This window comes from Cetorhinus maximus, chromosome 12 (assembly GCF_964194155.1).
Source record: "Cetorhinus maximus chromosome 12, sCetMax3.hap1.1, whole genome shotgun sequence".
Lineage (NCBI taxonomy): Eukaryota > Metazoa > Chordata > Chondrichthyes > Lamniformes > Cetorhinidae > Cetorhinus > Cetorhinus maximus.
In genome coordinates, this window is record NC_135890.1 from 109,157,001 (window position 1) to 109,183,004 (window position 26,004).

At 41.8% G+C, this 26,004-nt stretch overlaps 1 protein-coding gene across 8 annotated transcripts in view; it reads right to left on the bottom strand.

The window, feature by feature from the left end:
- LOC144687844 (acyl-CoA dehydrogenase family member 10-like) overlaps positions 1-20,760 on the bottom strand; it is a 54,220-nt gene extending 33,460 nt beyond the window's left edge. For 2 of the 8 annotated variants that reach the window (XR_013578226.1, XM_078554370.1), the window contains exons 1-9: positions 17,357-17,636; positions 15,825-16,034; positions 14,074-14,195; positions 7,925-8,110; positions 6,150-6,308; positions 5,385-5,544; positions 4,185-4,326; positions 3,448-3,516; positions 969-1,150 (exon numbers count right to left, since the gene is read on the bottom strand). Coding sequence is in view for 7 of the 8 variants with exons in the window: in XM_078554370.1 (XP_078410496.1) it covers positions 969-1,150; positions 3,448-3,516; positions 4,185-4,326; positions 5,385-5,544; positions 6,150-6,308; positions 7,925-8,110; positions 14,074-14,195; positions 15,825-16,034; positions 17,357-17,411 (1,285 nt within the window). In the remaining variant the exon portion in view is untranslated. Of the gene's footprint in view, positions 1-968; positions 1,151-3,447; positions 3,517-4,184; positions 4,327-5,384; positions 5,545-6,149; positions 6,309-7,924; positions 8,111-14,073; positions 14,196-15,824; positions 16,035-17,356; positions 17,637-20,468 lie in introns of those variants that run through there. The other 6 variants (XM_078554374.1, XM_078554371.1, XM_078554372.1 and 3 more) reach the window with 5 other exon arrangements.
- Positions 20,761-26,004: the final 5,244 nt, after the last annotated feature.

The following is a 26,004-nucleotide window of genomic DNA, read 5'->3' on the forward strand; positions in this document are numbered from 1 at the left end:
ACATACAATTTATTTTTCCTAGCTATATCATATTGTTTACGTACCAAATTTCTCATAATGGGCTTGTGAATAAATGCACTGCTCACTGTGGTACAAAGACACATAGATCAGAAGCTCCCTGGTTTCATTCTTGGTCAAGGCTGAATTAACTGATTTCAAATTGTCAAGAGGACATAATGACTCTACAAAGAGATTTACATAGGTTAAGTGAGTGGGGGAAAAAATTGGCAGGGAAAATGTGAACTTGTTCACTTTGGCAGAAAAAGCAGTACATTATTTGACTACAGAGACACCGCAGAACTCTATGCTACAGAAGGAACTGGGTGTACAGGCACATGAATCGCATGTAGATGCAACAAGCGATTAGGAAGGCAAATGGAATGTTGGTCTTTATTGCAAGAGGAATCCAGTATAACAGTGGGGGAGTGTTGCTACAGCTATACAGGGGCTTAGTTAGGCCACATCTGGAGTACTGTGATAGTTTTGGTCTCCTAACTTAAGAAAGGATATAACTGCATTAGAAGCTGTTCAGAGCAGGTTCATTTGACTGATTCTTGGGATGAGGGGGTAATCTTATGAGGAAAGGTTGAGGAGGTTGGGCCTCAACACAGGCAGCATTTGGATTGCTACAATTTGCCTTGGTGCCACTGGTTAGAAGGAAACAAAATCAGCCAGTTTAATATTCAATCTAACACACACTTAATAAGAAGCGCTGATTACAAGCTGTGCAAACATAAGGGCAAACATAAGTAATGACAAAATACATTAGCAATTCTGGCAAACTGCAGCTACAGAAGAATAGGGTGTGGGGCCATGTGTCTGATTTACCAGGTAGAAAGATCTGGTTCGTAATTGGCATAATAAAAGTGCCAAAGGGCAAAACCATATTCAAAACTCAGTGTGTACATAACCAAAAGAACGTATATATGCAAAGTAATAATCGATTAGAATCAGTAAACAGTCCTTACCATATTTTCCATAATCCTCTAATCCAGCTGCATGGATGTCAACCTGATGAATCTGGCAGAGAACGTGGTTCATGGCAGTGTAAATGTCTTTCCGCTGGCTGGCAGTTAACCCTGGCAGCGTTGGGTCCTTAAATACCCTTCCCGGGCAGTATTCCATCAGGTAGAAGGAAGTCCCAAGAACACTGGAAAATAGGGAAAATTACTGAGATCATCATCTCCGTTTGCAAAGAAGGACTTGTCATTTGATACTTGCATTTTAATGTATAACTCAGTCAGCGCGCACCGCCTCGGCCCCAGAATAGTTCTACATTTGAGCAAATTATAATCAACAGTGTATTATGTGCACTTGTAATATGAGTTCCAATAGAATACACATTAGTTTCAGCCTACTTTTCAAACTTAAAACAACAGTACAAGTTATGTCCTGACAAAAGTCCACAAAGTCACACTTACCATTACTTTTTCACGTTGCCTAACCATAGTTGCCTTTGAGGTTGCCCTATCAGCTCATCTGTATCTGAAAGAAATTGTACTATCTCTTTACCAGGTTCTCATTCCCTCACACTATAATCTCGCTCCCCTTCATTGTCAAGTATCTCTCATTCTTTTCCTTATCCTCCATTAATTTTTCATATCTCCTTTTCTTCTATTGTTACCCATTTTCCTTCCTACTTCTCATTCTTTCTGTCTCTTTCAGCAGTTGTATGCCTTCACCAGGTAACATTATCTGACTTTCTTTCTGCTGCATTCTTGTGTTTGTGAAAGTGGCAATTGAGACAATGCTATAACTTGTGTTAGCCTGACTCAGTGGTAGCTCTCTCACTCTTTGAGTCTGAAGGTCACGGGTTTCAACCCCACACCAGGACTTGAGCACACAATCTAGACTGACCAATGCAGTAATAAGGAAGTGCTATCTTTCAGATGAGATGTCAAACCAAGACTCCACCTGCCTGTTCCAGTGGGCAGAAACTATTCTGTGCTCCACTGCTGCTGTGGGCAGTATTCTTCCATTAAGCTGTCACCACTAAAACAGGTTCACAGAATATTCATCTAATTTGCTTACTGTGGAGCCTTCATATTGTAAATTGGCTACTATATTTGCCTGCAAAACAACATTGACTACACTTCAAAAGTAATTTGTTGGCTGTGAAGAACTATATAAATGAAGATTATTTCTTTAGTTATTTGCTGTCATCATATTTAAAAGCTGAGTTTGTGCCATAGGCTCATGAATTATTGGGTATGTGGAGTCGGACTTCATATCACAGAAAAGTCACATGCAGTTCTCACAATGGTATCTAACTACCCAATTCAAGCTATCCAAGCCTTTGAGTCCCAGTTTATTGAACATATTCCTGAAGAGAGAGCAGAGAGCTCCAAAGATGGAATGGCTATGTGCTTGTATCACTCACATTACTAAGTGCTGGAGTTGCTATTGTTTAATTCTACATCCACCATGGGAAAGACCAAATTGCATTTTCACCATCGCATAGTCAGGTTCATCAGGTCCTCCAGTTGTCATGCAAGCACCCAGTTACACACATTCTACATGTTTCTGTTGATATGCAGTATGTCCAGCTGGTAGCACATAATCTCAGAATTACCTGTGTTAACTGTAACTTAATTGAGTACTTAATTGTATTTAGGTAGTGATGATTCACTTGTGCTTCTATATATAGTAGACTGAAATTGTGCTCGTTGGTTTTGGAGTTGCATATTTGTAACAAATGTCTCTTTAAATATAAGCTTATAAAGTACGTAAAGATTAGGCTCCAGTTCTATCCTTCACCATCTGGCTATCGGTGATAGAACAACGAGGTCTACCTTGGCTCTAAATCCATACCAATTCCTGCCCCAATGTAACTTATGAAGCATATCCAACAAGTGGCATCATAGGTTTAGAGAGTTCTTACAAAAAGATGTACTGCCCCAGACTTTCTTTAAGATTATTTTGTTTTTTAGTCTCTCCCACCCAGTGGGGCGTCCCTTCACTCCATCGATGTCCATCTTGAGTACTAGACAAGACATACAACTCCCTTTACTGTCGCTCAATAATGTGCTTCAACAGCACCAAAAGTTGAATGTTTCCACACGTCACACCAGTTATCTTTTTAGCATCTACTTGAAAATGCTGATTTAGTGTTGAATTTTGTGTTTTGTATTCACATTTACCAGGGATTGAGTCACATTTTATCTGATAATGCTCTGTGGGGCATTTTACTACTTGTATGTTAAAGGTGCAATATAAATGCAAGTTGTTGTTTTGGAGATATAATTTCCACACGCTGTTTAAGAGGTGGAGACTTTGATCCTTCCAGGTTTCAGAGGTAAAAGCACAGCATCTCAAAATCTGAATCATCCAGCATCCATGCTCATCCTGTTTCTTCAGAGTTCCTTTCTCCCCCTTACCATTTATTGACTTTCATATTACTGATACATACATACTTATACATTGCAACTACGGAGTTTGACTTTTTACCTGGGGTCCTCACAAATGGCAAATGTCCTGGGAACAGGAAGCCCCATGGCTGATAGAGCTTTAATCACCCTGAATGGACCATGAAATAAAAATGAAACTTTAATTCAACCTTCTAAAGCACAGTAGGCAACAAGTTGACTGGGAAAAAAAAACATTCAGAACAGAGCATAATTAACTGTGCACATACTGTCTGCAATTCTTACATTTTTAACCAATTTTCTTTTCTCATCCCCTGCAGCTGCTAATTTTCACTGACATATATTTCAACATGTACTGAAGGCTTTCACTCAAAGCTAGGCAGTGAGTGTTGGCAGGGTATTTGACTGTCGGGGGCATCACAACCAAGATTAACCATGAGTTCATCCAATGCCCACATATACAATGCAGCAGGTAATCAAGAGCGGGGAGACCTGTCTAAATTTCCCATCCTTGGTCCATGGACACTGAAGCCAATAGAGACAATTCGGCTGAAAGCAACTGTATTGGCATAGATGGGAATCAAACTTCGGATCTTCCTGATCAGTAAGGCTCAACACCAGGCAGTACGGTTACCTAATAAGGCATTAAGGAGCTGTGAGCTGAAAACTTTTTTTTTTAATGAAGCAGATGGCCCAGGGACCCTGGAATCCTTGGCATCTGACAGCAGGTTAAGAACTGAGCTAGCAGCTCCCGACTGAGTGGAGAGGAATCATTGATTTTGTAAAGCACAGCGATTCCCTCCATTTTACTCAGCTCACCTGTATTCTCTCTCCACGGCGTGTGCTGATTGCAGAAGTTTTCCGGGCGGTTTCTTTCTTAGGACCAGCTGTCGGTCGCCACTCTGGACATGGTATGTAGGGTTGGACTGGCCGTGAATAAACTGCCGGAGAGTCAATGGCTCTGAAACCAGACATTGCGTATCAATTAAACTTGATCAATACAGTGGCATAATGGACTGCTAAACTACCTTACTTACCTACTAAAGAGTGGTAGGCTGCAGATTCTCTCTGAGCAATCTGCCCAGTGTCAGCCTGGCTGTTTCAGAAGAGGTGGGCTCCTCCTAACATTCAATGTGTAAACAGGCCAATAGCGGACCATCTCCGAGTCTTCTCAAACAGGGAGATGCTTTGAAGATCTGGGAGGCAGTGCTCAGCAAATGGGAGACACAGATTCTCAAAAATGTAAAGACACTTTCCAATAATCCATTTATCTAAATTAAAACTTAACTAAAATAAAGAGAACCACATTATCCCTTTAAAATAAGCCATGCATTTCCATACTATTCCCCTCATCTGGAAATGCAGTAAGTTCCAACCGTGGGTATCCAATCAATCAGTTATGCCATTACTTGGTCAGCAATCACCAGCTGGTTACTGCTTTCTTCCTGGGAAAAAAATATTTAAACCGCTGCAGGAAGTGAGTGAGTATATGCAAAAAGCAATCTGCAGTTGCCATCTTGGAATGAAGTTCCCTCATTGGAACTAAAGGAAATTGATGATAAAGGGACTATAACTCAATACAATAAAAGGCATGACATGGCATAACAGTGCCATGCATTTATCTACTGAGACATCAGAGAGGCTCCAGGTGATGGTATTTCTAAAACTCTTCTCTCTACTGACATTATTACACAAACTGCATTGAGCTGGAAAGTTTGCACTGGATCTCAAATTTCTTCCAGTTCAAAAACTGAAATTCCAGAAGGAAAGTGTTTATCAGAGTGGACCTGTTAAAGCCACATCGCGGCTTGCCCTGTGTGCACCGTTATTTTATCACATTGTGCATAGACTCATATCATTTTATAGAGTGTTGTGCTAAATTAAATCTGGTCAAGTATCAGAGTCATTTAGTTATCCAACCAGGGATCATTCCAATGTAATGAAGTTATTCTGCAAAAACATATACTTCTGTTGTAGAGTTTTGGGTTGCAGCATGGTGCTGCAGGGTGAACAACCTACCTGTTAAATTTAGCCCCAGAGTGGTCTGGAGATACTCCTTCAGATGATCTGTAGGAATCTCCATGTCCTTACGTACAGCTTGTGTATCATGCACATAACCACGCAATGGGAACCCCAGCATTGCTTCCAGCTCCTGAATGGCTGTATCTATGTCTCCAACCTAGAAATTAAAATGAAACACCTTTTCCAATATTGCTGTTCAGCTGGTGATTCCCTTTTCTCCATGTAGTGGTATAAACTTAACATAAATTCAATTATAAACTCTCCACTGGCTTCATGAGTAAGAGCACTACCCAGTCCACCATTCAGACGAGAAAGGTCCCAGGTTTGATTGTAACCTGATCTTGAGCTAGAGAAGCTGTTGGCCCCAGTCCCATTGTCCTAGAATGGGAAAAATAAGCCATATTTTTCACTCCTGATTGCCAAACAGTAACCTAGGAAATATTCAGGTGTGTGAAAAGGATCAGGTTCCAGTGATGTCTCAACAGCTGAACACCCAGTTGAGATTCACTGTCTGGTTCTTATTTAAAATAATGCTCAGTTGACCAAGGTACCAGAGATCTGAAGTAGGTCGTGTGACCTCACCCCAGAAGAAGAAAATGCTTGCTGATCTTGGTGGAAAAGACATAGAAGAAATAATTAATTTCTAGAATTTCTAGATGAGGCCATCACACTGTACTTCTCTCTCCAATCACTATTCCACCTTGTGCTATAACCGTCCAAGTTATTTTTCTGTGCCCAGCAGCTATCTCTAGACAGCTTTACCTTAATAGTACGCATCCCAAGATGAGCTGCTGGTTTTAGGTTTTGTCCAGAGTCATCGAGGAAAATTGATTCCTCAGGGTTGACCTTCAGGCGTTCTAAACAGAGTTTGTAGATCCCAGGGTTTGGCTTGCTAATTCCTTCACGGCATGACTCAACGATCTGCAAACGTTGAAGAAAATGTAAGAAAGCAGTGAAGATAAAGTTCTCAGTTTTCAAACTGATTTAATTTCTACATCTGACCCTCGCAATTCGCTCACTTGTCTCTTGTATTATACTCTTTGATCAGAGGCTGGATCTCTGATGAACTACACAAATGTCAGGGTTTAGAATCATCATGACTGATATAAGTTCATGTAAATATCAATTAAAGTTTGCTCTTTCAAATAATAAGCATCCTTGGTTATGTGGATATCAAAGTGCAGTGAACAACAGGAAAACAGGTCAGACTTTCAAACCATTGAGTGCCGTAAAATCTATTCATAACCCTCTAAGGACTTATACACTAACACATATACTTTACTGCCCACAATTTTAAAACAGTGTAATTTTTGCACTCATGTGACACATGCACTTATTTCTACAATTATTAAGCCTGCAGCTTAAGAAACTGTACACAACCTCATTACCATAGTATGGCGGCACAAGATAATCAGCCAAGGGGATCATTACAGCCCAATCTTTAGTCATTTATAACAGGAGCAGCAACACTTCTGCCAGCCTCATACATCTCCAGAAATTTAAGGCTTAATTATTCTAACATGATCCTTGCCAGCCTCCCTTCCACATTGGCAAATCAACTAGAACCCCAAGGTCTGCATCCTACCTCACACAAAGTCCTGCCCATCCATCACCTTTTCCTGGCTCAGAGTTTTAAAACAATCATTTTGAAATCCCTCGTGGCTTTATTCAATTCTACCTCTGCAAACTTCTGGCTGAACTGTTTCAGGAGGCAGGTTTACTCTTCAGATTCTGGAAAACTGGGCAGCTCCTCTCTCTCTGGTCCAACAGACAAATGATTAAGCCCCTGCACTCTGGAACACTTTTCCTATGCCTCTTCATCTTGCTAGTTCTCTACCCTCCTACATTTTCCACAGTGCTTATCTCCTTGACCAGGCCTTCAGTCACCTGCCCTAATGCTCTCCTCCTCAACTTCCCAACACCTGATTCCCCAGTAAAGTCTCCTCATGCTTCTCTTTGTGACAAGTGCTATAGAAATCCAAGTTGCTGCAGCTTACCAAAGTCCTAATAGAGTTTAGAAAAATACACATGGACACAAACATACTTGCTTTGCGAGCATTTCCCATCAATGGTAGATGCAGTATTTAAGAAGGACAGGTAAGAATATCCATCAAGACCATCTCCTAGACAACAGTATGATGTTTATTGAGACCATATTCAGTGAAAATCCTTTTTATTTTGTATTTTCATTCCCTGCAGATGGAGCTCAAATGTAGGCACACACCTCACTTCCAAGTTGTCACTAAGACCATTGTACCCAACCACTAAGAGACTGACAATGTATGATATACTCAAGTTTCCTTCCACAGGCTCCACTGAGTGTTGTAGTGCTCAACGCAACTTGGATCAGGAAATGAGTGCAGTAGGACTTGAAGCAGTCTTTTCCCCACTTTGTGCCACCAAGTGCTAACGCTTTAATGTTCAGCACTGCTGCGCCAATAAGTATATCTAATCATAGTTATACCTTACACACCTACCACAGTACAAATACATGAAAGGAAGTAAAATCCTGAAGTGCATGATAAATTGGTACTCACCACATCAAAATCAACTTTCTCCACAGGCAAGAAACTCTGGTCTTTGAACCAGAAGTTATTAGTCAGTAGAGCAGTTTGCAGTCCCTCCGCCCTGATACACTGAATTGCTTCTCTAGTTGCAGGGATCTGATAATTCAGCTGATTTATTGCTTGTAAACAGGACTTGATTATATCAGAGGTCTGATTCTGTAAAGAAATGGAAAACTTTTAAGAGAAGCGACAGAGTGAACAAACAAGCATGAGAAACAGCAAGAATAAGAAGCAGTACATGAGAGAAAGAGAGAAAAAAATAAGAAAGAGAAAGGAGAAAAGGGGGGACATGGGTGGCAACAGGATTGCACCAGCAACAGTCTGAGTGAGGCTGGCTGGGAAACCAGAATTAAGAGAAAAATTAAATGTGAGAGATTGGTAGTAATTTGGAGGTAGGGACTGAATGGGAGAACGACTGCATATGTGCATGACCGGAAAAACTGAGAGTAGGATAAATAAGACAAGGAGATGCAGAAAAAAAGGAGTAAGACAGGGCTGAGACTTTGAACTGCAGTGCATTGGTGGTGGGTTAAGAACTTGTGTTGACAATTCCCCATATCCTAAGTTTTAGATATAGGCCTTGCTGTCAGCCTGGTGTTGAAGTGAAGGCTGGCCAAGAAAGTTGGGCGATTCACCCACAGGAGAGGTCAGGCCATTCAGACTTCCTAGTGGCTGGTTACATACCAGCAATGGGAACAGAAATGTTTAAAATGGATGCAGGAAGGGACTAGAGAAAGAGGGGGGAAACAATAGGTGAATATAAGACACCAAAAATATAACAAAACAAAATATATAACAACACATAGAAACAAAACATATAACATATAACAAAAGGAGATACAGGAAAAGAAACAGCAGAGATATTACAAATGACAAAAAAAAAGGGAGAACAAAACAATACTTGGTCTGTATCACTGCATGTGAATGGAAACCAATGCAGCAATGCAAAATATGGGTAAATCACCCAACCACCGACATCTTGCAGTGAATCCACAGATCTGCTCTCCAATCAGAAGAAAGGACAATAAATGGGCAGTGAATGAAAAGCGCTGCAAGGGAAGCAGGGGTAGCCAGCAATAGGCAGAGGAACCAAAGAATGATTTATCAGGATAGTCAATCCTACTATCGAGCAGTCAGAGGGCCTCAGAGTTCCACACAAGCAGGGGTGGCTGTAATAGTGCTCTATTTCAGGACTGGATACAGATAGCATAATATCTGAACTAGTCATAGTTGTCTTTATTTTTACATACACACCCCAGATAAAAGTGGATCTGAGATTGGCAAGCAAAGTATATACTAGACATAAGATGAAGAGCTTACTTCTCCCTCAATCTTTTGCCCTTCTCTCCTGAAGACATTGACACTAGTATTTCTTGACAAATAGGTGCACTTTAGATGCAAGCCTACATTATGTGCCTGTGCAGGAAGGAACTCCCAGTAGAATCCTGTTGTCACCTAACATCTAAACATACACAATCACCACTACTGGAAACTCTGGCTAGTAGTTTTTTCTTTTCTAAGCCCAGACATAGTGAAGCCAATTATATGGACGTCTGTGCTTCCCCAGCACGGACAAGCATCAAACCTAGGATCTTCCTGTTCAGTTTGGCTTGGCAGTGCAATGGCAGCTCATTTACAATTATGTCGGTTCAGGCACCTCACACTCCCCAGTCCAACTTCACTACAAAACAGAATTACTGCTTGCCTTTGTACCCTTGCTAGGGTAGATCAATGTCCTTTGGAAATAAAATGACCAGAAATGCATAAAATACTGCACGTGAGATATTAATTATTTGCTCTTCCTCTCCTATTATCTCCAAACATCCACATCCAGAGTAAAATTCTAATTATCATATTATATTCAGCCACTTAGAGGAAAGGTAGACAAGTGACTGTTTCTGTGAGAGAGAGAAAATGCCACACCTCACTAAGCACTTCCTGTTGAGATCAGTACTGCCTCTAGTCTAAATCATTGTTGTTTTTAAATCAGGAAACCGAAGAGAAGAGTCAGAGTGCAGGAAAATCCAGAGCAGGTAAACCAAATTGTATTGTTAGGTGATGCCAAACTTAGGTTTTAAGCTGTATGATGACTGGAAGACAAAGATCTACACAGCTTTGAAGTCCTGAAACAGAATGTATTAAAGTGGTAGACAATGCACTGAATCTTGATTTCAATACAGTAGGAATGTAGAGAAAGAGGAGCATGTAGGATTGCAGTTGCAACTTGGCCACAGTAGCATCAATAAAAGACAGATAATTTAGAGGTGAACTAATAGGTTATGTTAAACAACAATGTAGCACCTGTAATAAAGCCCACAGAAGCATTATAAAACAAAATATGACACCGAGCCACATAAGGAGGTAAGGGTCAGATGACCAAAAGCCCAGTCAAAGAGGTAGGTATTAAGGAACCTCTTAAAAGAGGAAAGCAAGGTAGAGAGGTATAGGGAGGAAAATCCAGATCTTAGCAGCCTAGGCAGCTGAAGGCATAGTAATCACCAATGGTAGAGCAATTCACAGAATTGTTATGGCGCAGGAGGCTGCCATTCAGCCCATCGTGTCTGCACCTGCTCTCCAACTGAGCATTATGACTTAGTGCCTGTTAGCAGTTGGTAAAGGCTGAATTGTTTAAATCCCAGAGGGGAATTTGAACAACTGTCATAACCTATATTTTCAATGGTAAGTTTGAGATGCAGCTCTAAATTCAGGAATAAAACCACCAAGCATCAAGAGGTTTTTTTTTATATAAAACTAAATTAAACATTTATTAATTTAACAACTAATTAAACAAACGCCTACAAATTACTACCATAATAACTCTTAAACAAATCTCCAAATCAATCACTCCCAGATAAATCTTCACCAAGGCAACAATAACCAATAGACTTTAAACAGACACAAGGCAAATCACATTTGATCTTAATGAGTTCAAAATAAGGTGCCTTGCAATTTGGTTCCTTTTCAGACAGTTGTAGGCTTACAGGCTGGTTAGATCTTAAATGCCTCTGACTCACACAAACTCCTTTCTGTTTATACCTAGCTTCCCCTTTGAATGTAAATTTTCCATTGTATTACTAGGCTTTTAAATTTGACCTCTCCTAACAATAATCCTTTCATTCCACCAATTTTATTAGTAAGCTGTAAAAAAAACACGTTGCTTGGCATCTTCTAGCTAGATGCAAGATTTCACCCATTCAACAAATGCAAATTGCACTTTACCTTCTACTCCTTACATTTATCTAATTAACATCTCAAACTACTATACATCAAAGCACCCAGATTAGCTGGCTTTAATCCAATTAAGACACACACAGATAGACACAGCCCTTACTACAATTCCAATTTAAAACTAATTTACAATAACATTATAGACATTAATATCTCTTCATGACAGTGCCATTCTTCTGCCTTTTCCCCATACCCTTGCACATTATTTGAATAAAAACAATCATCTAATGCCCTCTTGAATGCCTCAATTGAACCTGCCTCCACCACACTTCCAGGCAGTACATTCCAGACTTGAACCACTCGCTGTGTGGAAAAGTTTTTTTCTCACATCACGTTGTTTCTTTTGCAAATCACTTTAAATCTGTGCCCTCTTGTTCTCGATCTTTTTACGAGCAGGAACAGTTTGTCTCTATCTAGTCCCCTCATGATTTTGAGCACCACTCCTCTTAGCCTTCTCCTCTCCAAGGAGAACAGTCCCAACCTTTCCAATCTATCTTCATAACTGAAGTTTCTCATCACGGGAACCATTCTTGTAAACCCTTTCGGCACTCTCTCCAATGCCTTCACATCCTTCCTATAGTGTGGTGCCCAGAACTGTACACAACACTCCAGCTGAGGTCTAACTAGTATCTTATCAGTTCCTTCGCCTCCGTCGCATCTGTTCTGATGACGCTACCTTCAAAAACAGCTCTTCTGACATGTCCTCCTTCTTCCTTAACCGAGGTTTTCCACCCACGGTCGTTGACAGGGCCCTCAACCGTGTCCGGCCCATATCCCGCGCATCCTCCCTCACGCCTTCTCCTCCCTCCCAGAAACATGATAGGGTCCCCCTTGTCCTCATTTATCACCCCACCAGCCTCCGCATTCAAAGGATCATCCTCCGCCATTTCCGCCAACTCCAGCATGATGCCACCACCAAACACATCTTCCCTTCACCCCCCCTGACGGCATTCCGTAGGGATCGTTTCCTCCGGGACACCCTGGTCCACTCCTCCATCACCCCCTACTCCTCAACCCCCAATTATGGCACCTCCCCATGCCCACGCAGAAGATGCAACACCTGCCCCTTCACTTCCTCTCTCCTCACCGTCCAAGGGCCCAAACACTCCTTTCAAGTGAAGCAGCATTTCACTTGCATTTCCCCTAACTTAGTCTACTGCATTCGTTGCTCCCAATGCGGTCTCCTCTACATTGGAGAGACCAAACGCAAACTGGGCGACCGTTTTGCGGAACACCTGCGGTCTGTCCGCAAGAAAGACCCAAACCTCCCTGTCGCTTGCCATTTTAACACTCCACCCTGTTCTCTTGCCCACATGTCTGTCCTTGGCTTGCTGCATTGTTCCAGTGAAGCCCAATGCAAACTGGAGGAACAGCACCTCATCTTCCGACTAGGCACTTTACAGCCTTCCGGGCTGAATATTGAATTCAACAACTTTAGATCTTAAACTCCCCCTCCCCCCATCCCCACCCCGTTTCTCCCCCCCACCACCCCCTCCCCAGCCTTTTTTTTCAATAATTTATATAGATTCTTCTTTCCCCACCTATGTCCATTATTTTTAAATCTAAAACTAAAACCTTGTTATTCTTTCCACCCCACCCCCACTAGAGCTGTACTTTGAATATCCTTCCATTCTTAATTAGCACCTTTCTTAGACAAATATCACCACCTTCAACACCTCTTTGACCCTTTTGTCTGTGACATCTTTTGATTATCTGCTCATCTCCACAATCACCACACCCTCAACGTCTCTCTCCACACCCCCCCCCCACCTTAAACCAGTTTATATTTCTCCCTTCTTCTAACTATGCTTCAGTTCTGCCGAAGGGCCATGAAGGCTCGAAACGTTAACTGATTTCTTCTCCGCCGATGCTGCCAGACCTGCTGAGTTTTTCCAGGTAATTCTGTTTTTGTTTCTTATCTAATAAGTTCAGCATAAACTCCTTGCTCTTGTATTCTATGCCCCTATTATTGTGCTCAGGATACTGTATGCTTTATTAACTGCTCCCTCCACTTGTCCTGCCGCCTGCAATGATTTATGCACATATACACCCAGGTCCCTCTGCTCCTGCGCCTCCTTAAGAACTATACTCCTTATTTTATATTGTCTCTTCATGTTCTTCCTATCAAAATGCATCACCTCACACTTCTCCACATTGAACTTCATCTGCCAACTATCTGCCCACCCAACCAACTTGTCTATGTCCTTTTGAAGTTTGAAACTGTGACATTTACAATGGTCTCAAGTATCGTATCATCCGCAAACTTTGAAATTGTCCCCTGCACACCAAGATCTAGATCATTAATATATATTAGGAAAATTAAAATCAGAATGCTCAAGAGGGTAAAATTAGAGAAGCTCAGATATCTTGGAGGGTTTGAAGTTGGAGAAGGTTACAGAGATAGGGAGGGGCAAGGCAATGGAGGGATTTGAAAACAAGGATAAGAATTTTAAAATCAAGATCTTGCTTGATAATGTAAATCAGCGAGCCATAAAGGAGCATATTAGGAAAGCTGACTATTTTTAGCAGCTCCCTAACGCAGAGCACTGAGTTTCAATGAAGTACAGTCCCACAATCATTGACCCAGCTGGGATCAGCAAACCCAGCACCAAGCAGGAAAATGAAAACATTGCTCTGTTTTGCTATGTTTGATTACTGCACTGCAAGCCGCTTCATGCTTTAAGTCATTGGTCATGTAATTAAAAAAAAAACAATGAAACAAATCTCGCAAAGGGAAGTAGAAAGCCATGATGAGTACCTCAGCGACAGTCAATATCCTCAGGGGAGGAGGGAAGAAAATTGATGAGGGAATGGGAGAATTGTTAGCTAAACCTGAGACATCAGACTCAACATATAACACTTACTGCAGCCCCCACTTCTTTGCTACTCACTTTTACAAACTGTTCAAATGTCAGTTCTCCAAGCATGCAGCGCTCCCAGGCAACACAGTTCTCTCCTGTTAATATGGTTTTCCAGATTGATCCAGGTTGAAAACAATTCTTCATTTCCCATTCTATTGAATACAAAGAGCACAGGTCATAGATTATAGAATATTGGAAGTGGCAGAACTATAAATCTTGTAGAAAGTGCTTTATGGCTACTTTGACTGAAACAGAACTAAAGAACATAGCAAATGGCAGAATTTACTATATATCATTATTCCTACGCACTAACAAATACATTAAGTACAGGTATTTCGTTCCCCCATGCCTGCACACCTAAGAGAACCAAAAGAGCAAAGAGCCTGTTCCTGGTTCGTCACTACTAACACTGAAATCCTCTAGGAGGAATGTGCAAAAGCAGCCAAGGAATGAGTCTGTCTGTCCAACCACTTTGGTTCCTTCAAAGAAGTATTTGGCATCAAATCACTTCTTCATTAATGATGGCACAGCACAAGTAAGAAATCCAGAATTGCAGATGCAACCCTTTGTCCATTCTCTCCATCTGTGAGCTGATTCTAGGACAAATATAAATGCAAGCTTGTGTTCTATTCTATCTAGCTACATGCCCATTATTATATATTTTTGAAACCCTGCAATTATTCCTGTATGACCCTGGCTAGGCTATTCAACCACAGGTGGCACCACAGCTAAGCCTAATGCTCAGAAGTTAACAAAAAAATTAAGTCATTTGACCCATCTTAATTCATCCATATAAAAAGACACTACATACACCCCTATTTCACCCTCTAATTGTTTTGTTAAATGAGTCCATGGTTTTCAATCCACTACTCTATCTGATAGACATTCCAAATATCAATCAGTGTGTGTAGAACTAATTCTTGATTGTTGTGTCAAAATTTACTTTTCACTAATTTAAACCTGTGATTCCTCGTCCTACTCACTTTAATGTAAAGCACTATTTCATATTTACCTTTTCCATTTCCTTGTCTAAGACCTCTATAAAATCACGTCTCAGATACAGGAAAACTTTTTCACCCAAAGGATGGTGGGTGTTTGGAACTCTCTGCCTGGTTTGGTGGTGGAGGCAGAAACCCTCAACTCATTTAAAAGGTACCTGGATCTGCACCTAAAGTGCTGTAACCTGCACGGCTATGGACCAGGTGTTGGAAGGTGGGATTAGAATGGGCAGCTAGATTTTTTTCTTTTTTGGCCGGCGCAGACATGATGGGCTGAATGGCCTTCTTTCTGTGACGCAACTTTTCTATGGTTCTATGCTTTTTTTCTAGCAGAAAAGCCTAGGTTTCTCCAGTCTTTCTTCAGAGCTCCAACATTAAGTGCTCCTGAATCACCCTCCTGATTCCTGCACTGCTTTCTAGATGTGTCTCCTTTGTTTCTCAGTGAACAGAGCAGTACCTAGCCCAACATCTACACATATCCATTTCCAGCAGAGATTATTGGATAGTATTCAGGAGAAACAATTTTTCCCTTCTCTAGCTTATGGGCTACAAGGTAAATTATATTGCCCCAACCATTGTCCCAAATGAGATCAGTTAATTTAGCCCATATCAGGCATGGTTCCCGGGATCTTCATGGTCTCAATGAACCATGAGGAAGCAACAAACCTTTTAATGCGCCCGTTTTCAGATAAAATACCCTACTCCATTAAAAAAAACGCTGTTAAAGTTCACTTCCAAAGGATTTAATGAAAATACAAATACAAATCCTGCTCAATTGCTCACCAGCAACCAACGTGGCTGGATCAGGAATCAGAACTCCACCCATGTCAAAAATCACAGCCTTGTAGCGGCGAGCGTCGGAGTGTTTCCATCGAGTTGAGAACCACACCGGGACATGTGGATGTCTGCACAGGGACACAATGCTCCGTGCTTTGGCCAAGGAATATTGAGAAGCATGGATAATTCCAGAGACAGACATGCTAGCGGGAGCCGCTGTGGGAAGAAACAGAGATTACAAAAATGGCGCCGCAAAACAAACCACAGCAAGCATTTCTGTATGGTCAGCCTGAGAATGCTAAAGTTTCTACAGTCGGAACACTGGATTAGAACACTCTCGGTCATACTTGTTAACATTAGGGAAGGAAAAGTAAGGAGAAAGAAAATTGGCCTGGAACTGAAAGGGACAAAGGCTTAAAAGTGGCTTTTGCATTCTTATTTCCATCAATGTATCTGCAGCAGCAAAGCAAATATCAGAAGGTAGAATTCTGCTCATCCCCTGACCTCATCCAGCTTTGACCTCAGCAAAAGGTGACAACTCTACTCAGTATGAATGACAACATATCACCACTTTCGGGAACACACTGACCAACGTACAAAGTAGTGGCAACAAAAATAATCCCAAACCAGCCTTGTTCCCTGACAATCTGATTTCCTTAAGTAGATTCTAGCCTATACCTTACTCCCAGTTGTTTGCTGCTATTTCTAAATCATTTGACTGACTCAATTAGATTCCAACCAATAATCAGTTCCTATATCAATTCTCTTCACATCTTCATGTTTTAACTATGTTTGATGATGTTCATTCTATTAGGGTTGATATCTAGTATGATGTAGTAAATACGGCTGCCCTGACACAATCAGAATTAATCACTGGGGCAGAATTAAAATATCTAAATCAAATGTCGCTTTTACTATAATTCAAATACCACATATTTTGGGGATTTAAAAAATATTATATCTCTCTCTCAAATATTATATGTATGCACACACACGGCACAGATGGAAAGAAAGGAATACTTTGACACTATCCTGACATTGGGTCGAAATCCTGGAACTCCCTTCCTAACTGCACTGTGGGTGTACCTATGCCACAAGGACTGCAGCGGTTCAAGAAGGCAGCTCACCACCACCTTCTCAAGGGCAACTTGGGATGGGCAATAAATGCTGGCCCAGCCAGCAAAGCCCACATCCCATGAATGAATTAAAGAAAAAAATCACCCCTTTAACATAATTGTGGTCCTAGGGCAATTCAGATTTGAAATATTTTAACCACTGCCTATTTCACTAAACTGTCCAGGAGACTGTACTCACAAATACTCTGTTCATACATTGTAGTACTTTGGTCCCTGCACCATTAGAGAATGTTCCAGCTTTATAATTACATTCACGTCTGTCAGATTTTATTCACTGGTGGCGTCATGTGAAACCTGTACATGTGGAGTTTGCACTGAAAATGGAGAAATTTTCACATCCCCCAAGACTTGATGGTTTTTTAAAATCCAGAAATTTTGCAGCAATGATAAGCTGCTACCTACCTCTCAACTCCGAAACAGCTGCCACATGAAATAAATTTTCAGATAGAGAAATCATTCTGCAGTGAAAATTAATTTGTTTCTTCAGTTACAGGGCAAGAGCTCAGGTTAGTACTTTGAAGTGTACAGGAGAATTCATCATTCCAGACTCAAGTAAAGGCAACTACTCTCCAGGTTTAGCTTATGTACTGTAATTATGAGGATGTAGTTGGTCAGCCACAGCACTACAACAATACATGGACATGATGTCAGGAAGCACTTCACACAAAGTGAAGTAGAAATCTGGAACTTTCTCCCGCAAAAAGCCTTTGAGACTAGGTCAATTGAAAAATCTGAAACCGAGAGTAATGCATTTTTGTTAAAATATTAAGGGTTATGGAACAAACACGGGTAGATGGAGTTATGACACAGATCAGCCATGACCTAATTGAATGGCAGAATGGGCACAAGGGGCTGAATGGCCTCGTTCTGTACCTAACCTACATCTAGATCAGTCGGGATTATTTGAGGACAAAATAACAATTTTCTACCATTCTATGTTGCAGTAATCCCAGATATTTATGCTTTAACTACAGATACACAGTATGTTTAGCTGAGAAAAGAGACTTTGGGGCAAATTTTGATTCAAATATCCATGGATTTCTGACAGCCATTCTCGAGTCAGTCCTGGCTAATTGGTAGCACTCCCATCTCTGAGTCAGGTTTTGGATTCAAGCCTCATTTCCCCCAATCTAAGCTGAAACTTCACTGCAGTCCTGCAGGTGCATTGTTTGTGATGTAATCTTTCAGAAACGACTTTCAAGTAAAGCTGTTTGCCCTCTTCAATGGACACTAAAGGTCCCATGGTACAATTTGAAGGTGAAGAGTTGTGTTGTACCGCCAGTATCTATTCTTTAACCTACTCCATCGAACCTGGTTATTTGTTTCATTGCTGTTTAAGATCTTGTTGTTTGCAAACTGGCTGACACAATCACCTACAGCATAATCAACTACGCTTCAAAAATAATGATTTGGCCGTAAAGTGCTTTGGGGTGTTCTGAGGTGTGCTACATGAATGCATGTTCTTTCTGGTTTATGAGCGCTGTGTTCTCAGCACCTTGTTGTACCGCTGTGAAACATGAGCGACTGGCAGCTACCAAGCAAGGAAAGAAACTCAACAATTTTCATTTCCACCGTTTGCGGCGTATTCTGTACATCTCATGGAAGGACAAAATCACAAATGCGGCAGTCCTCTCAGAGGCAAGTCTCCTCAGTATTTTGGCATCATCAAGCAGAAGTGAATTCGCTAGCTCATGCAAGTGAGAGATGGAAGACGGTCGTGTACCTCAGGATTTTCATATTTGGTGAGATAGCTGGAGACAGACACCAGTAGGATATCCAAAGCTCCACTTCAAGGATGCTTTCAAGCATGACATGAAGGCCCTAAACATTGATTCCCGCACCCTGGAGACATTAGCTGATGACAGGGGGAAATGGCAACATCATCTGTTGCTTTAAAATATAGCCTTTAAAAATGTCTTGCCTTTATACTGTATCTTTCACAACCACTGTTCTCTCCAAGCGCTTTACAGCCAATGCAGTACTTTTTGAAGTATGTCATTGTCATATGTAGAAAATGCATATTAGTATGACTATTAAATGCAGTTCTCTCTATATTTAACTGGGATCATCATGTGTCATTCTTACTGATCACAAGTGAGATTCACAAAATTCATCTAATGTTGTCAGTCCTGCATGTCAGCTCACGGCTCCTCAGAATCCCACTTCCTTCTGCCAATTCACAAACAGCTGTACACCATGCACTGATGCCTCCCTTTTGTGACCATCTTGCATTAATTCTGCAAGTCCCACAGGTAGCATTTGTTTACAACTTTTTTTATTCTTCCACAGGATATGGGTGTAACTGGCTAGGCCAGCATTTATTACCCATCCCTAATTGCCCTTGAGAAGGTGGTGGTGAGCTGCCTTCTTGAACCGCCACAGTCCATGTGGTGTAAGTAGACCAACAATACTGTTAGGGAGTTCCAGGATTTTGACCCAGCTACAGTGAAGGAACAGCGATTGTTCCAAGTCTGGATGCTCTGTGACTTGGCAGGGAACTTGCAGGTGGTGGTGGCGTTCCCATGTATCTGCTGCCCTTGTTCTTCTAGGTGGTAACGGTCATGAGTTTGGAATGTGCTGAAGAAGAAGCCTTTGTGGGTTGCTACAGTGCATCTTGTGTACATGGTACACACTGCTGTTGTCACTGTGTGTTGATGGTGAAGGATCTGAACGTATAAGTTGGTGGATGGTGTACCGATCAAGCGGGCTGCTTTGTCCTGGATGGTGTCAAGCTTCGCGTGTTGTTGGAGTCACACCCATTCAGACAAGTGGAGGGTATTCCATCACACTCCTGATTTGTTCTTTTTAGATGGTGGACAAAGCTTGGGGAGTCAGGAGGTGAGTTATTCATCTCAGAATTCCCGGTCTCTGACCTGCTCTTGTAGCCACAGTATTAATCATCTAGGGCCGCTTGCAGAAAGTCAGCTATGCCCATCCACTCCTACCCAGTTATTTTTAAAGAAAATTTCTAAGACATAAACCAAACACCAATAGTGTACTTTTAAAAAAGAACTAAAGTCAGTCTAGTTTTTTCTCTTGTGTGGGACAACAGTACCTGTGCACCATCTTGGTACGTCACAGTACAAAATCATGATGGTGTTCCCGATATCATACAAAGTGCAACCTGAAATCAGCGGCTGCATTCAGTATTTGCTAGCTCCCTTACGTCTACTTTGAAGCACATTATGAAAACCAGAGGTAGTGATTTAGTCAGAGCCTGGCATTAGTATTGCAAAGGAAAAAAAGGTCACATATGGCGACCTGTAATGGTAAATTACAATTCTAGACCTCGACCTGCAATGTTAAATCCGTTTATCTCTCCACAGATGCTGCCTGACTTGCTAAGTATTTCCAGTATTTTCTGTTTTATAATAAATGGACCTTATGGTTTGAACAATATGTAGAACTGCCTAATCTCGCTCAAAGTTCAAAAATGTAATTTATTTTGATGCGCCTCATTATTTAAAAAATCAAGGTAACATGATTTGTCTAAATAAACAGAAACCCTTCTCACTTTTTTCCAATGCTAGATTTCACGTTGACGAAGTTGTTATTGACAGTTTGTCTGGTCACTGGACAGGAGTTGGGAACTTGTTCAATCTCTAACTGAACCCTCTGTTCCTTGATTTCCAGCCCGATGAACTGACGCAGTGTAGTTTATAAACATAACGTCATGTTATCTTCACTTAGGCGTCCATCAGCCTTTAAGACCCACATTTCTGCTAAAGTTGGAATTCGTCACCTTCGGCCGCCGAGAAAAATCACAAGACCTGACGTCATCACTCGGCGACATCCACTCCGCCCACTCGCTGACATCACCGCTCGGCGACATATACACCGCCCGCTCGCCGACATCATCACTCGGCGATAACCACTCCGCCGGCCCGCTGACATCATCACCGCGCCATTTAAAAAAAACCCCATCCCTCGCCATCTTGGTGAAGGAAGGTCTACCGACTGGTAGAGTTTAGTATTGGAACCGGTTATAGATAAGCTCACGTGAAAAGGAGCAGAACAGAGAAAAAAAAGAGCGAATTCGCCGTAAAATATGAAACTTGTGTTTGTGGAGCCGCCAACAAGTAAAGGAAATGATAAAGGCAAAATACTGCGGATGCTGGAAATCTGAAACAAAAACAAGCTGGAAAACCTCAGCAGGTCTGACAGCATCTGTGGAGAGATAAGGTTTCGAGTCCGTATGACTCTTCTTCAGAACTCTTATTCAACGTGTGTTGAATAAAGGAAAAGGCTGGGTTATTGAATATGTTCAAGGCTGAGTTAGATTTTTGATCAAAGGGAGTCGAGGGATATGAGGGACAGACAGGAAAATGAAGTTGAAGCCACAACTAGATCAACCATGATCTTAACAAAGGGTAGCGCAGACTTGAAGGGCTGAATCTCCTACTCCTGTTCCTAAGTGAGCCCTACATTGTGTTCATGTCAAGCTTTTTGCCTTTCTGAATTCCAATTGCAGATGTGATTCTTTCTTCTTTCCTCATTTTTGTGCAAAAAACCTCTTATTTCTTTCCCAAGACCCCTCTACTTTTGAGCTTTGCACCTGTGGTTTGCCTGTTTGCGGAACATTGTGAAAATGTTAAGTGATCACCTTTGTATTTAATTCTTACATATAAACAGTTGACATATCTCTTCTAACTAGTCCTTGCTTTGAGAAATAAGGGATCGCGTGTAGAATCATATTCCTGTGAATTATATTAATCATTGTGTTAATCTGCATGTTTATCCTCTCCAAATTCTTATTAAGGAACATTCTGTTGTGCTGTTTAAAAAGGGAGGAAGGCATAGACTGAGTAATTACAAGCCAGTCAACCTAACCTCAGTGGTGGGAAAATTGCTGGACAAAATTCTGAGGGACAATATTAATCATCATTTAGAAAGGCATGGATTTATCAAGGATAGTCAGCCTGGATGTTGAGAGAAGCACGTGTCTGACTTGCTAGATTTAATTTTTTGAGGAGGTAATAAGAATGGTTGATGAGTATGATATAGTTTACATGGACTTCAGCAGGGCTTTTCATAAAGTCCCATATGGCAGAATGATCAGGAAAGTAAGAGTCCATGGGGTCCAAGGGCAACTGATAAGTTGGATCCAACATTGGCTCAGTGACAGGAAGCAAAGGGTAATGATCGTCAGGTGTTTTTGTGGCTGGAAGCCTGTTTCCGGTGTGTTTCCACAATACTCAGTACTAGATGTTTTGCTTTTTGTAGGATATATTAATGATTTCGACTTAAAACAGGGGATATGGTTAAGAAGTTTGCAGATGTTACAAATATTGGTCATGTTATTAGGAACTAGAGATAGTTTAAGTAAGTTATATTGGTATTTGTGGATATTAGGGATGAGTTTTAGCTATAAGTTTAATTTGTATTTCTGTATTTATGTGTTATGAAAGGGAGGAACTTGAGTTTTGGTTTCACTTTAAAAGATGCCTGCATTTTAATGCGGTTTTATGACTCTTGAAGGGAAGTTAAAACAACCACAAGGTCGAAAAAAACTGCTGTTGCCTAGCAACAGTGGTCCAGCAAGAGGGACACACAGAAACCAAAAGCGGTTTGAGTTCAGTTGGTGAGTATGCTCTAAGGTGGAGGAAGCAGTTTAAGTCTCTCTGGCTGGACATACTAGTAGATTTCTGAGGGAAATAAGTCCAAGAGTTTTAGATGAGTTGCTCTAGAGTTAAAGTAACAGTGAATGTCGAGTGAGTTCTGGATCTCAAGGGAAATACCAAGCTGTCAGCAGTTGACTGGAGTGGGAACTGCAGGCAGCAGGTCCTAAAGGGAAAAGAGGAAAGTCCCAAGAAGACCTTCTAGTCACAGGAAAAGAACAGGAATCTGGAAAGTGTCCTGTTAAGTGAAAGTAAGAGTGAGGAGCAGAGGAAGGCTCCAAGCTTAAAGGGAGAAAGCTGCAGGATGCAGACTTAAAGCAAAATAGGCTAGTGAGAAGGCTGACAACCCAAGGAGACAGCTGGAGGTCTGTAACTCTTTACTGTGGGCATGTGAGGCAGTGTTGATCTGTTGGCACGGCTGAGTGAGAGAGTGCATGGAAGGCAAAGCTTGAATGCATGTGGCAATCCAGGGGAGAGGAACATCAGAAGGAATGTTCAAAGCCCTGGAGGTGGACCCTTGTGGAAGAGTCTGAGAGAAAGCGTCATTTGGGAGAAGATTCCAAAGTGGGTTCTTCAAGAGTGGAGATTGAAAACCCTCATGTGAAAGAAGTTCAGTGAGACTGATTAGCTCACGGTGTGACAATTATCTGGGGGAAGTTGATTATAGATCCATAGCATCTGTTTGGGATGACATTTGTCACTGTGTCTGACCACAGGACCCCTACTGGTTTAAAGCACTGTGTGCTTACTGTGAACATTAGAGTGTAAGATAGCTTTTGTAACTTGTTTTCCTTATGAACCTGCATTTATCTGTAAAGATAAAGTTGTGGGTGAAATATTGTAATGTAGTTCATCTTTTTTTGTTTAATAAATGTTTTATTCTTTTGTTAAAAGTTCATCAGCTGACTCCTGTGACTCTGTGAGCTGCCCTCCGTGTTCCAGAACAAAGATAAAAGTTAGGATCTATCAAGCTAGGTTCCATCCTGAGATCTGACTTGTCCAGTAGTAACATCAGCTGGGATAATAACAATGCAGTTGATAATTTCGAGAAAAAAACTATAGGCTCTAGTAAGATATCGATGGACTGGTCAGATGGGGAAAGGTGGCAAAATAGAATTCAATTCAAAGGTGTGAGGAAATGCATTTTGGGATAGCAAACAAGGCATGGGAATAATGAAGGGACTTGAGGAAGGAAAGGAATGGGTGACCACCAGGCAGTCCAAGAGAAACAGGCAGGTAGTTCAGGAGTCCCCTGCGGTCCCGCTCGCAAATTGGTATTCCATTTTGGAGGCTGATGAGGACGCTGGTTCCTCCAGGGAGTGCAGACAGAGCCAAGCTTCTGGCACCACAAGCAGCCTATCTGTACAGGAAGAGCAATAGTAATAGGGGATTCTATAGTCAGGGGAACAGATAGGCGCTATTGTGGCCATTAACGTGACTCCAGGATGGCGTGTTGCCTCCCTGGTGCCAGGGTCCGGGATGTCACTGAACGGCTGCAGGGGGAGGGTGATAAGGCAGAGGTCATAGTATATGTTGGTACCAATGACATAGGTAGAAAGAGGGATGAGGTCTTGCATCAAGAATTCAGGGAGTTAAGCAGTAGACTGAAAAGCAGGACCTCTCGGGTTGTAATCTCTGGATTACTTCCAGTGCCACGTGCTAGCGAGCACAGAAATAGGAGAATAGCGCAGATGAATATGTGGCTTAAGAGTTGGTGCAGGAGGGAGGGTTTTAGATTCCTGGATCACTGGAACCATTTCTGGGGAAGGTGGGACCTGTACAAGTGGGACTGTCTACATCTGAACCAGAGTGGGACTAACATCCTTGCGGGCGGGTTTGCTAGTGCTGTTGGGAGGAGTTTAAACTAATTTGGCAGGGGGAGGAAACACAGAATGTCAGCAGAATACAGACACATCATAATATAGTAAAACAATCAAGTCAGAGCGAGTACAGCTGCATTAAGTTTCAAGGGAGTAAGGCAAGGCTGGATGGCCTCTACTTTAATGCCAGGAGTATTACAGGTAAAAACAGATGAGTTAAGGGTGAGAATCGACACGTGGAATTGTGATATAGTAGCCATCACAGAGACGTGGTTGAGGGAAGGGCAGGATTGGCAACTCAACATTCTGGGATATAGAATCTTCAGGCGAGACAGGGGAGGGGGTAAAAGAGGAGGAGACATTGCATTATTAGTTAAGGAGTCAGTTACTGCAGTAAGGAGAGATGATATCTTGGAGGGGGCATCGAATGAAGCTTTGTGGGTACAGCTTAGGAATAAAAAAGGGGCAGCCACATTGTTAGGTGTTTATTATAGACCCCCAGATAGTCAGCGGGAAGTTGAGGAGCAATATCTGCACAATTTGCTGAGGTGTGTAAAAACAATAACAATAGGGTAATTATATTAGGTGATTTCAACTTTCCCAAAATTAATTGGGATAGACATAGTGTTAAGAGCTTGGATGGAGTGAATTTCTTGAAATGTGTAGAGGAGAACTTTTTAGGTCAATATGTAGAGGGTCCAACAAGCGACGGCGCATTGCTGGACCTAATTCTGGGGAACGAAGCCGGACAGGTGGCTGAGGTGGTGGTGGGAAAGCATTTCAGTGATAGCGACCATAATATGGTACAATTTAAGCATAGTTATGGACAAAGAATTAGACAAGTTGCAAAAAAATGTTTTGGATTGGAGGAAAGTGGATTTTAGTAAAATAAGGCAGGATCTGGCCAAGGTAGACTGGGAACAGCTACCTGTAGGGAAATCTACAGAAGAGCAGTGGGCGACATTCAAAAAGGAAATGGGGAGGGTACAGGCTCAACATGTTCCCTCTAGGGTGATAGGAAGGAGTAACAAGCCCAGAGAACCACGGATGACCAGAGATATTCAATACGATCAGAAGGAAAAGAGAGACTTTTAGCAGGTACAAGGGAAGCAAATCAGCAGATGCATTAGTAGAGCTTAAGAAAGCAATTAGGAGAGCAAAGAGGGGATATGAGAAAGCTCTGGCTGGTAAAAGTAGGGAAAATCCCAAGATATTCTATAAGTATATCAATGGGAAGAGGATAACCAGGGAAAGAGTAGGGCCCATTAGGGACCAAGGGGGCAATCAATGGGTGGAGCCAGAGGACATTGATTGAGTGTTGAACGAATACCCAAGGGAATGAGGATGAAGGTATGGAACTTGGGGAGAGGGACTGCAAGGTTCTTGAGCAAATTGATATAGGGAGAGACAAGGTATTGGTGGTGTTGGCAGGCTTAAAAGTGGACAAATCCCCAAGTCCGGATGATTTGTGTCCCAGACTGCTGAGGGAGGTAAAGGAGGAGGAGATTGCAGAGGCTCTGACCCAAATTTTTAATTCCTCTCTGGCCACAGGGGAGGTGCCAGAGGACTGGAGAACAGCTAATGTGGTTCCACTATTTAAGAAGGGTTGTAG